This window comes from Oncorhynchus mykiss, chromosome 20, assembly GCF_057628025.1.
Source record: "Oncorhynchus mykiss isolate SJ-2025 chromosome 20, ASM5762802v1, whole genome shotgun sequence".
NCBI lineage: Eukaryota > Metazoa > Chordata > Actinopteri > Salmoniformes > Salmonidae > Oncorhynchus > Oncorhynchus mykiss.
In genome coordinates, this window is record NC_143041.1 from 27,665,718 (window position 1) to 27,679,234 (window position 13,517).

The following is a 13,517-nucleotide window of genomic DNA, read 5'->3' on the forward strand; positions in this document are numbered from 1 at the left end:
TTTGTGTTTGGATTATTTTATTGAATGCGTACTAAAATAATAAAATGTGTAGAAATATAAAACAAATATGGAGGCTGAACATGAACATGCTGTGTCAAATTGATGAAATGTTAAGATTGAAAAAAAAAAAAAACTAACAGCGCTTGGTTTTACATAATGAGTTCGTCAATGTTTTGGGGGTGAAAAGCAACCTGGTGTCTATTCAGATAAGAGCAGGCCAACACTGTTTAGAGAGGTATTCAGTGTGTCTGTTTGTGCTGGTCCAGCTGAGTTGAGAAACCAATGTAAACTTCAGTCTTCTGAGATGATGTTCAAGTTTGCAAGGTGTCTCATAGTGGGTCTGCCATGTGGACAGTTCCAAGGCTGCTCTATCTCCCCCATATGAACCACAAGCTTCTTCATCTCACTGGTGCTCAGAGCAGTACCGATCATCACCTTACGTGGGAGACAGAGTACATAGCATCATTGGACCAGGGCACAAATTAAAATTGTGTCATTGGAAAACTAGCGCAAAAGTATGTTTAAAATACCAAACAAACATTTACACTTTCAATCACTGCATAACATACATTATAACTGGTGTATTTGTACTAATAACTCTTATTTAGTGGTTAAATCATAGAGCTCATTAAATCACAAGTCAATCACATTAATACATCACAAAAACATATACAGTTGAAGTCGGAAGTTTACATACACTTCGGTTGGAGTCATTAAAACTCATTTTCAAACACTCCACCAATTTCTTGTTAACAAACTATAGTTTTGGCAAGTCGGGTAGGACATCTACTTTGTGCATGACACAACTAATTTTTCTAACAATTGTTTACAGACAGATTATTTCACTGTATCACAATTCCAGTGTGTCAGAAGTTTACATACACTAAATTGACTGTGCCTTTAAACAGCTTGGAAAATCCCATAAAATGATGTCATGGCTTTAGAAGCTTCTGATAGGCTAATTGACATAATTTGAGTCAATTGGAGGTGTACCTGTAGATGTATTTCAAGGCCTACCTTCAAACTCAATGCCTCTTTGCTTGACATCATGGGAAAATCAAAAGAAATCAGCCAAGACCTCAGAAAAACAATTGTAGACCTCCACAAGTCTGGTTCCTCCTTGGGAGCAATTTCCAAATGCCTGAAGGTACCACGTTCATCTGTACAAACAATAGTACGCAAGTATAAACACCATGGGACCATGCAGACATCATACCGCTCAGGAAGGAGACGTGTTCTGGCTCCTACAGATGAACGTCCTTTGGTGCAAAAAGCGCAAATCAATCCCAGAACAACAGCAAAGGACCTTGTAAATATGCTGGAGGAAACAGGTACAAAAGTATCTATATCCACATAACCTGAAAGGCCGCTCAGCAAGGAAGAAGCCACTGCTCCAAAATCGCCATTAAAAAGCCAAACTACGGTTTGCAACTGCACGTGGGGACAAAGATTGCACTTTTTGGAGAAATGTCCTCTGGTCTGATGAAACAAAAATAGAACTGTTTGGCCATAATGACCATTGTTATGTTTGGAGGAAAAAGGGGAGGTTTGCAAGCTGAAGAACACAATCCCTACCGGGAAGCACAGGGGTGGCAGCATCATGTTGTGGGAGTGCTTTGCTGCAGGAGGGACTGGTGCACGTCACAAAATAGATGGGAGGGAGGAAAATTAGGTGGATACATTGAAGCAACATCTCAAGACATATGTCAGGAAGTTAAAGCTTGGTCGCAAATGGGTCTTCTAAATGGACAATGATCCCAAGCATACTTCCAAAGGTGTGGCAAAATGGCTTAAGGACAACAAAGTCAAGGTATTGGAGTGGCCATCACAAAGCCCTGACCTCAATCCCATAGAAAATTTGTGGGCAAAACTGAAAAAGCGTGTGCGAGCAAGGAGGCCTACAAACCTGACTCAGTTACACCAGCTCTGTCAGGAGGAATGGGACAAAATTCACCCAACTTATTGTGGGATGCTTGTGGAAGGCTACCCGAAACATTTGACCCAAGTTAAACAATTTAAAGGCAATACTACCAAATACTAATTGAGTGCATGTAAACTACTGACCCACTGGCAATGTGATGAAAGAAATAAAAGCTGAAATAAATGATTCTCTCTACTATTATTCTGACATTTCACATTCTTAAAATAAAGTGGTGATCCTAACTGACTTAAGACAGATAATTTTTACTAGGATTAAATGTCATGAATTGTGAAAAACAGTGTTAAATGTATTTGGCTAAGGTGTATGTAAACATCCGACTTCAACTGTAACAGACACTTGCCGACTTCCTGCAGGCCCTGGAGGCGAACATCTGCCTGACACGAGACGGCCGACACATGACCCCTGGGCTGTCACTCAACATAAAGATGAGCTCCTCGATGTCCCCCGGACCAAATGTCCAGTTCTTACTGGTTGGCAGGGACACCAGCTTCACCCGCTCCATCACCTGGGCTGGAACACAGAGCACAATGGAATTCAGAATCAGAAAACAGACAGGCGCCATACCCATGCATGCTAGTTTGAAATCTACCTTTTGGAGAGTGTTATTGTAATTTCTTATGGCAAGGTATATTTTACCCCACTAAATATAGGAGTGAGTGAGCGTGTTGTTTTAATTTTTTTTACCCTCCTCATCTATGAGGAAATCAAAGCCATTCTTTCTGAAGATCTCAAGGTTCTCCACGAGAACGTTCTCGCTGACTGCTGTGAGGTGGAGATTCTGTGGACTGAGAACACCATAAAAACAAATAAGTTTAACACAAAAGGAGTTAAGTTAGCTATATAAAGTGGTGGTGAATGTCAGTGATTCCTTACACAATGAGTCTCTGTCCTTGCAGTGCAGTGTGTTGTTGAAGCATCTCAAAGTTATACTTCTCGTCGGTGGCATGCTGGTCTATCATGAAGATGTCAGAGTTGAGCTTAGTTATGATGAAGCCCAGGTTAAACTGCCCGATTATCTCCATGTCCTTAAAACTGTCTTTGCTATGGGGATTACAGATGGGAACATTTCAACAGATTTAAGTATAATAACTCGATAATAATCATATTGATATGTTATGTCGACCCTGACGAAGGCAACGTGCACCGAAAAATTGGTTCAGAAATGCAATAGAAAAAAATATGATTAAATTGTGCCACTTTCTTATATGGAGATAAAAGGTCAAATATAGTGGTCAGGAAAAAAATATTGTCCTTACAATTAACCAACAATAACCAAAAATATCAGTTAAATTCCCACCATATCTCTTTCTTCAGCTCATCCTCAGCACTCTGATTCTCTCCAGGGCTGATTTTGGCTCTGAAGCGTCTGTAGCGCAGCCTGTCTTCAGCCTTCTCTCTACGCTGTTCCTGAAGCCTTCTCACCCTCCCAAACAGCTCCTGTACAGAGAACTGCAGTGGCACTGTCCTCTTCTGTACACAGACTGGTGCGTCCACATTAGACCCAGAGGATCCTTCAGAACCGGCTGAATGTGTGGTCTTGTACTCTAAGGAGAACTGACCATCCTCTAGTTTGGCCTTCTTGGCGTTGGGACTGAAGCTCATTTCCTCAGACATCTCTGAAAGTGGTTCAATCGGCCGGTCGAAGTGCTTAGCAACTGTGCGTTCCTCGTTGAAAGGTTCATTGAGTGCCTCGCTTTTTATAATGGGTTCGTCATCTACTGTGATGTCTGGTGAGTTGAACTCTGACCCTATAGTAGCATAGAGACTCTCTGGGGTGGCTGTGGGGGAGCTGTGCTCCGACAGGACGCTCTCTCTGCCAGAGTCTACGTCGCTCTCCGTCGTCCTTCCATACCTGAACCCCTCCAGCACAGACCTCCTCACAGGGGAACATTTCACTGCACCTCGACTGGTTTTCAAAGGAGATTGTAAACTTGACCCGTGTGTGTTCTGACTCTTGTCAGAGCCTCCGAAGAAAGACTGCAGTTTCTTCTGGGTTGGACCAGTGTTAGCAGCTTTAGCAGTGCTCGACTTGGACCCACTGCCTGGGCTGTTGTGCATGGAGAAAGCAGCCTTCAATCCAGCCAAGTTGAGAGAAGACTGGGGGCTTGGTATAACAGATTCTGAATCATCTCCAGCTTCAGGAGCCGTCTCAGATGATGGAACCTGGCATCCTTCCATATCCGATGGAGGCTCTGCTGGTCTGTAGGTATCTTGTAAAGTGTGTTTACTGGTGGTGGAGAAGGACATGTGGTTGAGGCTGATCTTGTTGACCCCAGTCTCGTACATGGCGATGAGAGAGCTCTTCATGATGGCTAGCAGGAGTTTCTCCTCCTGGAGGAAGATCTGACGCTTGTCTGGCGTGACGTTCACATCCACACACTCTGAGGCAACAGTGATGTTCAATGCAACAAACGGATACTGATGTCTGTTAAAGGTGTGATACACTTCATTCACAACCTTGGAGACCTTAGAAGGATCACACGGGCGGTTGTTGATGTAAAAGAACTGTCTGTCTGTGGCACTTCTCCCGACACCATGATCCCCTCGCGACACAAAACCGGAGATTGCGAAGAGGTCTTTGGGTAGGTCTGCATTACTCAGTCCATAATCCTCCTTGATGTTGTCTGTTGGCGAGAGCTGCTGGAATAGAAGCAGACTCTGCAACTGTTTGGGGCCAAATATGGCTCCAATGTTGTCTCTCATGCTCTGCCTGCCGCTGGTGCAGAGGACCGGGGTGCGTTTGCCCTGTCCCGTCTGGTTGGTGCAGGTGATACGAACCCCTGTTGAGACGATGCAGTAGGACTGGAGGATGTGAATCATCTTGGTGTATTCCTGCACACATACAACGTGGGAGCATAATACTTTATACATTCCCTAAACCAGTTCTGAAGAAAATACAAACAGTAGAATAAAACCAGTCAAAGTAGTGTGTTGACATTCCTTTTAAAGGAGTGCTGTTATTTTAGTCAATTGTGTTGTGGTTGAGTAATGTACTGTCCAACCACAGCATGACACACCACTCAGTGTAGATCCAAACGAATATGACTGACTAGTGACTAATAACCTCCAGTATTTATGCTGCAGTAGTTTATGTGTCAGGGGGCTAGGGTCAGTCTGTTATATCTGGAGTTTTTCTCCTGTCTTATCCGGTGTGTCCTGTGTGAATTTAAGTATGCTCTCTCTTATTCTCTCTCTCGCTTTCTCTCTCTCGGAGGACCTGAGCCCTAGGACCATGCCTCAGGACTACCTGGCATGATGACTCCTTGCTGTCCCCAGTCCACCTGGCTGTGCTGCTGCTCCAGTTTCAACTGTTGTGCCTGTGGCTATGGAACCCTAACCTGTTCACCGGATGTGTTACCTGTCCCAGACCTGTTTTCAACTCTCTAGAGACATCAGGAGCAGTAGAGATACTCTGAATGATCAGCTATGAAAAGCCAACTGACATTTACTCCTGAGGTGCTGACCTATTGCACCCTCGACAACCACTGTGATTATTATTATTTGACCCTGCTGGTCATCTATGAACATTTGAACATCTTGGCCATGTTCTGTTATAATGTCCACCCGGCACAGCCAGAAGAGGACTGGCCACCCCTCATAGCTTGGTTCCTCTCTAGGTTTCTTTCTAGGTTCTGGCTTTTCTAGGGAGTTTTTCCTAGCCACCATGCTTCTACAGCTGCATTGCTTGCTGTTTGGGGTTTTAGGCTGGGTTTCTGTACAGCACTTTGAGATATCAGCTGATGTAAGAAGGGCTTTATAAATAAATTGGATAATAACTGACCTTTTTGATGTTGCGTTGGAACTCCTTGTGTCGGACAGGCAGGGTGTAGAAGAGCTGCGACAGGCTGACCGTGGTGCCCTGCTGCCTGGGGTGGGGCAACTGTTGGGTCAGGTGACCGTTGTGGTCAAACACCAGCTTGGTGCCCACCTGTGCAGCCTCATGACAGGTCACAACACTGAGGTCACTGGGGAGAGAAGAGAGGAGGTCAGCTGATAATACTGCAGAGGAGAGTAGGGAACTTGTATCTGACTCTTAGAGTAAGTACAACTACGTTATACTCTCCATCCATCCAGGATATATAGAGAGATAGAACACAGCTTTACCTGAGGGCACAAAGAGAGCTGAGGGCTTCCCCTCTGAAGCCAAATGTTTCCACGTGGATAAGGTCAGAGAAATCCTTCAGCTTCGATGTGTGGTGCTTCAAGGCTGTGGTCAGGAGGATAAAATCAAGGGCCTGAGTACAGTGTCCTATAAAAACAGTATACTACAGTATGCAATATACAAACATTCAATTGGCAGATAAATGGTGTTACTCACTTAGTCCTTCAAAATTAGCCTCTTCCACTCCTTTGCCGTTGTCAGACACTTCCACAAGCTCTGTTCCGCTGTCCTTCAATTTAATGTCTACAGATATGAGGTGGAAACAACTCTCCATAATTTGGATTTGTGCAACAACAACAACGCATTTCCAAAACAGAAACCATACTACATCCACAGTCGATTTACAGTACAGTATTTGCAATAGAGGTCGACCGATTAATCGGAAATTAGGGCCGATTTTAAGTTTTTATAACAATCGGAAATCTGTATTTTTGGGAGTCGATTTGCAGATTTTTAAATGTATTTTTACACCTTTATTTAACCAGGCAAGTCAGTTAAGAACACTTTCTTATTTTCAATGACGGCCTAGGAACGGTGGGTTAACTTAACTGCCTTGTTAAGGGGCAGAACGACAGATTTTCACCTTGTCAGCTCGGGGGATCCAATCGTGCAACCTTACAGTTAACTCGTCCAACGCAATAACGACCTGCCTCTCTCGTTGCACTCCACAAGGAGACTGCCTGTTACGCGAATGCAGTAAGCCAAGGTAAGTTGCTAGCTAGCATTAAACTTATCTCATAAAAAACAATCAATCATAATCACTAGTTAACTACACATGGTTGATGATATTACTAGATATTATCTAGCGTGTCCTGCATTGCCTATAATCTGACTGAGCATACAAATATCTAAGTATCTGACTGAGCGGTGGTAGGCAGAAGCAGGCGCGTAAACATTCATTCAAACAGCACTTTTGTGCGTTTTGCCAGCAGCTCTTCGTTGTGCGTCAAGCATTGCGCTGTTTATGACTTCAAGCCTATCAACTCCCGAGATGAGGCTGGTGTTACCGAAGTGAAATGGCTAGCTAGTTAGCGCGCGCTAATTGTCGTTGTGTTGCTGGTTCGAGCCCAGGGAGAAGCGAGGAGAGGGACGGAAGCTATACTGTTTCACTGGCAATACTAAAGTGCCTATAAGAACATCCAATAGTCAAAGGTTAATGAAATACAAATGGTAGAGGGAAATAGTCCTATAATAACTACAACCTAAAACGTCTTACCTGGGAATATTGAAGACTCATGTTAAAAGGAACCACCAGCTTTCATATGTTCTCATGTTCTGAGCAAGGAACTTCAGCTTTCTTACATAGCACATATTACACTTTCACTTTCTTCTCCAACACTTTGTTTTTGCATTATTTAAACCAAATTGAACATGTTTCATTGTTTACTTGAGGCTAAATTGATTTTATTGATGTATTATATTAAGTTAAAGTAAGTGTTCATTCAGTATTGTTGCGATTGTCATTATTACAAATAAATAAATAAAAATCGGCCGATTAATCGGTATCGGCTTTTTTGGTCATCCAATAATCGGTATCTGCGTTGAAAAATCATAATCGGTCGACCTCTAATTTGCAAAGCACTTACCAACATTGGTGGCCCCTGCATCAATACTGTTTTCAACCAGTTCCTTGACAGCTGTAGCCAGGGTCAACACAACTTGTCCAGAGCAGATCTGATGCACAGAGTGCCTGTCAATGGCCTTGATTATTCCAGCTGGTTCAGAGCTGTTATGAAATATAATCATCATGACACAAATGGCTTTGGTACATGTATGCGGGTGTTTTCATTCTACACAATTATGGTTCCTTGCAGTTGAGTGTAACATCAATGAACAAGGAAACATGTAGATGGGTACTCTTCTCACCTTGCATCCGTCATCTCGACTGTTTGAAGAAAACACCCTAGCTGGTGCACTGTCTGTCTGTATAAGGTCTATATTCTGTTTGTTGATTCTGTTTTCTCTGGTAGCACCATTTCATCAAATCAAATTCCGGCTACAACTAGATGGCTAGCGTCTGACAAACCAGCTAGCTAGCTGTCATACATGTTGTCAGCAAGTAAGAATACTAACGTTCAGTTCACAGAATTCAGTTATCGCAACAACAAAAATCAGTAAACCGTGATTTAGAAGGAAGTGGCTGCAATGAAAACAAAGGTAGACCTCTTCCTCCTCATGTTGACATCCATCTATCCGCGCGCTTGTTTTGGATTAATCACCATAGATTCTGCGCAGAGAACACGAGCAGAGCTCTTGCTCTTCCTCCTCCTCTTCTTCGTCGGGGTTGGTTAAGCGGATCGCATCCAACTTTAATGTGCATACATTGCCACCTACTGTACTGGAGTGTGGGGCCAGTCACGGCCTGTCTATTTCACTCCTCTTACATTAGTCCTGTAAGAGGAGTGAAATAGACACCACTCCCCCCCACTACACCACCCTCTCTAGACCGCTGCGCCACTCGGGAGGCCCCGCAAATAGATTTTAACAAACAATTAGTCCCCCAAAAAATGCGGCCCTCCGTTGAATTTCAAAATCCCGCTGTGGTGCTCGAGCCAAAAAGTTTGCCCACCCCTGCGCTAGTGCCTACATTATATTCAATACTCTTAGACAGTTTGTGTGCCTGTGTTATGACGTTCTCTTACTGTTAGTTGTTGGTGCGCAATGCGCATGAACAGTTATCTCGGTTTCGCAGGGTCCAAGCAGGGTCATGGCTAGAAAGGATTTAAATGTTGTCAAATCAACGTCAAAAGTTGTTTGACAAAAGCAGTAACCTTTTGAACTATTGAACATGTCAGTACTTGTAGTTTTCTTTTGAGGCCATCTCTAAAATGTGTATTTTTTTCTAATTAATAGTATTTTAAATACATGTATGTCACCAATAAAGATTTGTAACATTTCATCATCATCCTTGCCAGGATCAGGGACGAAATGAGATGCTGCAGGGAATGTCTGACTTGTAGCGCAATAATAAAACGAACAAAATCGCGGCAATGGATTACATGAATGGATAGGGTTACGGTTTAAAAGTGATACAATCTCATCAATATATAATGATACAAATGAAGTCAGACTTGATTCATAATTTCTCCTCAAAGTGGACGTGAATTGATTAAACTGAACGTAATGTTCAGCTCAGGTTGTTTTAAGACCACCCCCCCTCTCTCTCTTTCCTGTGTGTGTTGTTCTAAATGGATGACATTTGACGGTATGGGACTCTTCTGGCGAGCTTTTGTAAATATTATTTGATAATAACGTCTACCTAAAGTAGTTACCGTTCATGCGAAATGGAAAATATTAAAGCCTAAGTATTCTTACAGTTGGACATGGATTTATGCCAGTTAAATGGCCGACGTCAATATGTTTAGCTCTCTGAACGGGCTCAGAGAGGAAAGTTCGAGTAAGCAGCAGCATGATCAACCCCTTGATTCGCCGAAATCTAACCACAACGACCAGACATGAGGGGAGTGTGTTTAATTTGACCAACAGTGAAGATGAGACACCCGAAATTGATTCTACAAATATGGCTGTGCTAACTAGCCTCAATCTAACTAGCTAGCCAGAATTGAGAATGTATGTATGTATGTAATGGTACTGTGGGCAGAGTCATCCTGCTGCCAGCCAGCCTAACCACTGAATGTACCTGCAATAGGGTCCAGTTGCGACGTCATCTCTCAGAGCAGTCATTCCTATGCTGCCATCTACTGAAATGTTATCTTTCAATGCATTTCATCTTTCAGAAAAAGTGGGATATCGAAAGAGTGGGCGTTTCGAAAGGAACCATATAAGGAGAAGTGGGGATTTCGAAAGGAGTCTTAACACTAGACGCGCTGGAATTCCATAAATACTAGAACCGCCATGACTTGATATTTTCTATTATTATTTCAAGTATTTAATAAAATACATTGTAAAATCAATGCTTTTTATAAGAAGGTAGCTAACATTTACGAAAAACGTAAAGTTACATACATGGCAACGGGTAGGTAAAGTTCAAACACAAAGCTCACAGTGAGTGAATATACATTTTTCTTGGCTACAACTGAAATGCCTTACTGTCATCTCTGCAGACCATGACTAAAGTCCGATAACACAAAGGACATCTTGAGTGGCGCTTTTTGAAAACCCCACTTCTCCTGATATGGTTCCTTTCGAAACCCCCACTTTTCCTGAGAGATGCACACTTGAGTGATTACATATCAGTAGGCGGTAGCATAGAGACCCTGAGGGATGACTGCTCTGAGAGACGATATCGGAGCTGGACCCCTTTCCCTACCTGGTCCGGTTTCCCAAAAGCTAATGCCGCGTTCAAAACATCTGGGACATTTTTGAATCCAGTGCGTTCAAAACAACTGGGAACCCAGGAGAAAAAATTAGCTCCGACTGGGAAAAATGTATTTCAAAAGTCATCCAACTCGGTCCTCTTTCTAGAGAACCGACCTGAAGATCGTCATAATTTTACGTCGTATTATTCAGAGTTCCCAGTTGTTGTGAACGCGGCATGAATTCGTCGTTAACACCTTCGTAAGAACATCGTTACATCTCCGAGTTGTTTTCCAAAACCAATGCATTTGAAAACGCCTGTAGTCTTACGCCTGCTTCAGACCACTTGTAGAACAGCTAAGGGCATCGTCCGATTATTTTTTTGCACACTTGCGTCACTTTATACACAGAAGAGATCCGCTAAACATGGTTTATCCGTCTTTCTGTGTCCACTGATAGCGTCAGAACAAAGTTCGTAAATTGCTTCCAGTGTGTCAGAATGCGCTCTTGACAACTTTTGTCTCCAAAATATTGGCCGCTTCGTGGGCGTAGGTGTGAAACTAATCAAGTTAGTAAAAAAATAAGTTACGAACAAAATAGCACAATTGATTACGGGCATGTAAAACGTCATCCATCCTCTTCGGCGCCATCATCTAGATATGTTAGTGCCACTGAATTCATTTAAAATATTGATGGGAGACTGTTACGGAGTATTGTAAATGCTTTTTATAGGCTGAATCATGTTGTTGTATTTTTAAATTCTGTAATGTATTGATTGTTGCTGCCGCGTCGGTCAGGTCTCACTTGAAAAAGAGACTCTGGGTCTCAATTGGCTTTTCCTGGTTCAATAAAAAAACTAACTTGCCTATATAAAGGTAAAATATATATATATTTATACAGTTGAAGTCGGAAGTTTACATATACTTAGGTTGGAGTCATTAAAACTCGTTTTTCAAACACTCCACAAATTTCTTGTTAACAAACTATAGTTTTGGCAAGTCGGTTAGGACATCTACTTCGTGCATGACAGAGGAATTTTTCCCTCAATTGTTTACAGACAGATTATTTGACTTATAATTCACTGTATCACAATTCCAGTGGGTCAGAAGTTGTTTACTGTGCCTTTAAACAGCTTACAGACGATAGGCAATTAAGGTCACAGTTATGAAAACGTAGGACACTAAAGAGGCCTTTCTACTGACTCTGAAAAACACCAAAAGAAAGATGTCCAGGGTCCCTGCTAATCTGTCTGAACGTGCCTTAGGCATGCTGCAAGGAGGCATGAGGAGTGCTGATTTGGCCAGGGCAATAAATTGCAATGTCCTTACTGTAAGACGCCTAAGACAGCGCTACAGGGAGACAGGATGGACAGCTGATCGTCCCCGCAGTGGCAGACCATGAGTAACAACACCTGCACAGGATTGATACATCCAAACATTTCACCTGTGGGACAGGTACAGGATGGCAACAACAACTGCCCGAGTTACATCAGGAACGCACAATCCCCCCATCAGTGCTCAGACTGTCCGCAATAGGCTGAGATAGGCTGGACTGAGGGCTTGTAGGCCTGTTGTAAGGCAGGTCCTCACCAGACATCACCAGCAACAATGTCGCCTATGGGCACAAACTCACCGTCGCTGGACCAGACAGGACTGGCAAAAAGTGATTTTTTGTCTCACCAGGGGTGATGGTAGGATTCACGTTTATCGTCAAAGGAATGAGCGTTACACCGAGGCCTGTACACTGGAGCGGGATCGATTTGGAAGTGTAGGGTCCGTCATGGTCTGGGGCGGTGTGTCACAGCATCATCGGACTGAGCTTGTTGTCGTTGCCTGCAATCTCAACGCTGTGTGTTACAGGGAAGACATCCTCCTCCCTCATGTGGTACCCTTCCTGCAGGCTCATCCTGACATGACCCCCCAGCATGACAATGCCACCAGCCATACTGCTCGTTCTGTGCGTGATTTCCTGCAAGACAGGAATGTCAGTGTTCTGCCATGGCCAGCGAAGAGCCCGGATCTCAATCCCATTGAGAACATCTGGGACCTGTTAGATCGGAGGGTGAGGGCTAGGGCCATTCCCCCCAGAAATGTCCGGGAACTTGCAGGTGCCTTGGTGGAAGAGTGGGGTACATCTCACAGCAAGAACTGGCAAATCTGGTGCAGTCCATGAGGAAGAGATGCACTGCAGTACTTAATGCAGCTGGAGGCCACACCAGATACTGACTGTTACTTTTGATTTTGACCCCCCCCCCTTTTTTTCAGGGACACATTATTACATTTCTGTTAGTCACGTGTCTATGGAACTTGTTCAGTTTACGTCTCAGTTGTTGAATCTTATGTTCATACAAATATTTACACATGTTAAGTTTGCTGAAAATAAACGCAGTTGACAGTGAGAGGATGTTTCTTTTTTTGCTGAGTTTGAAATATACAGTGGGGCAAAAAAGTATTTAGTCAGCCACCAATTGTGCAAGTTCTCCCACTTAAAAAGATGAGACAGGCCTGTAATTTTCATCATAGGTACACTTCAACTATGACAGACAAAATGAGAAAAAAAGCCATAAAATCACATTGTGGGATTTTTAATGAATTTATTTGCAAATTATGGAGGAAAATAAGTATTTGGTCAATAACAAAAGTTTATCTCAATACTTTGTTATATACCCTTTGTTGGCAATGACAGAGGTCAAACGTTTTCTGTAAGTCTTCACAAGGTTTTCACACACTGTTGCTGGTATTTTGGCCCATTCCTCCATGCAGATCTTCTCTAGAGCAGTGATGTTTTGGGGCTGTTGCTGGGCAACACGGACTTTCAACTCCCTCCAAAGATTTTCTATGGGGTTGAGATCTGGAGACTGGCTAGGCCACTCCAGGACCTTGAAATGCTTCTTACGAAGCCACTCCTTCGTTGCCCGGGCGGTGTGTTTGGGATCATTGTCATGCTGAAAGACCCAGCCACGTTTCATCTTCAATGCCCTTGCTGATGGAAGGAGGTTTTCACTCAAAATCTCACAATACATGGCCCCATTCATTCTTTCCTTTACACGGATCAGTCTTCCTGGTCCCTTTGCAGAAAAACAGCCCCAAAACATGATGTTTCCACCCCCATGCTTCACAGTAGGTATGGTGTTCTTTGGATGCAACTCAGCATTCT

General features: G+C 43.2%; 1 protein-coding gene and 1 pseudogene across 3 annotated transcripts in view; one reads left to right on the top strand and one right to left on the bottom strand.

Moving 5' to 3' along the window:
* Positions 1-9,873, bottom strand: LOC149974529 (mismatch repair endonuclease PMS2-like). 2 transcript variants are annotated; one of them, XM_090212796.1, is made up of 10 exons: positions 9,745-9,873; positions 7,691-7,830; positions 6,261-6,347; positions 6,047-6,149; positions 5,724-5,907; positions 3,240-4,774; positions 2,816-2,983; positions 2,627-2,727; positions 2,283-2,452; positions 1-435 (listed from the first exon to the last, which is right to left on the bottom strand). In XM_090212796.1, exons 1-10 carry the CDS (start codon positions 9,786-9,788, stop codon positions 292-294), a joined length of 2,676 nt encoding a protein of 891 aa, XP_090068922.1. In that variant the 5' UTR covers positions 9,789-9,873; the 3' UTR covers positions 1-291. The 2 variants fall into 2 exon arrangements, with proteins under 2 accessions (XP_090068922.1, XP_090068923.1); XM_090212797.1 differs by lacking the exon at positions 9,745-9,873 and adding an exon at positions 7,971-8,769.
* Positions 9,279-13,517, top strand: part of LOC118936387 (eukaryotic translation initiation factor 2-alpha kinase 1-like) — a 27,829-nt pseudogene continuing 23,590 nt past the window's right edge. Inside the window, exon 1 of the transcript XR_016489453.1 lies at positions 9,279-9,309. The product of XR_016489453.1 is annotated as a eukaryotic translation initiation factor 2-alpha kinase 1-like (transcript). The remainder of the gene's footprint in view (positions 9,310-13,517) is intronic.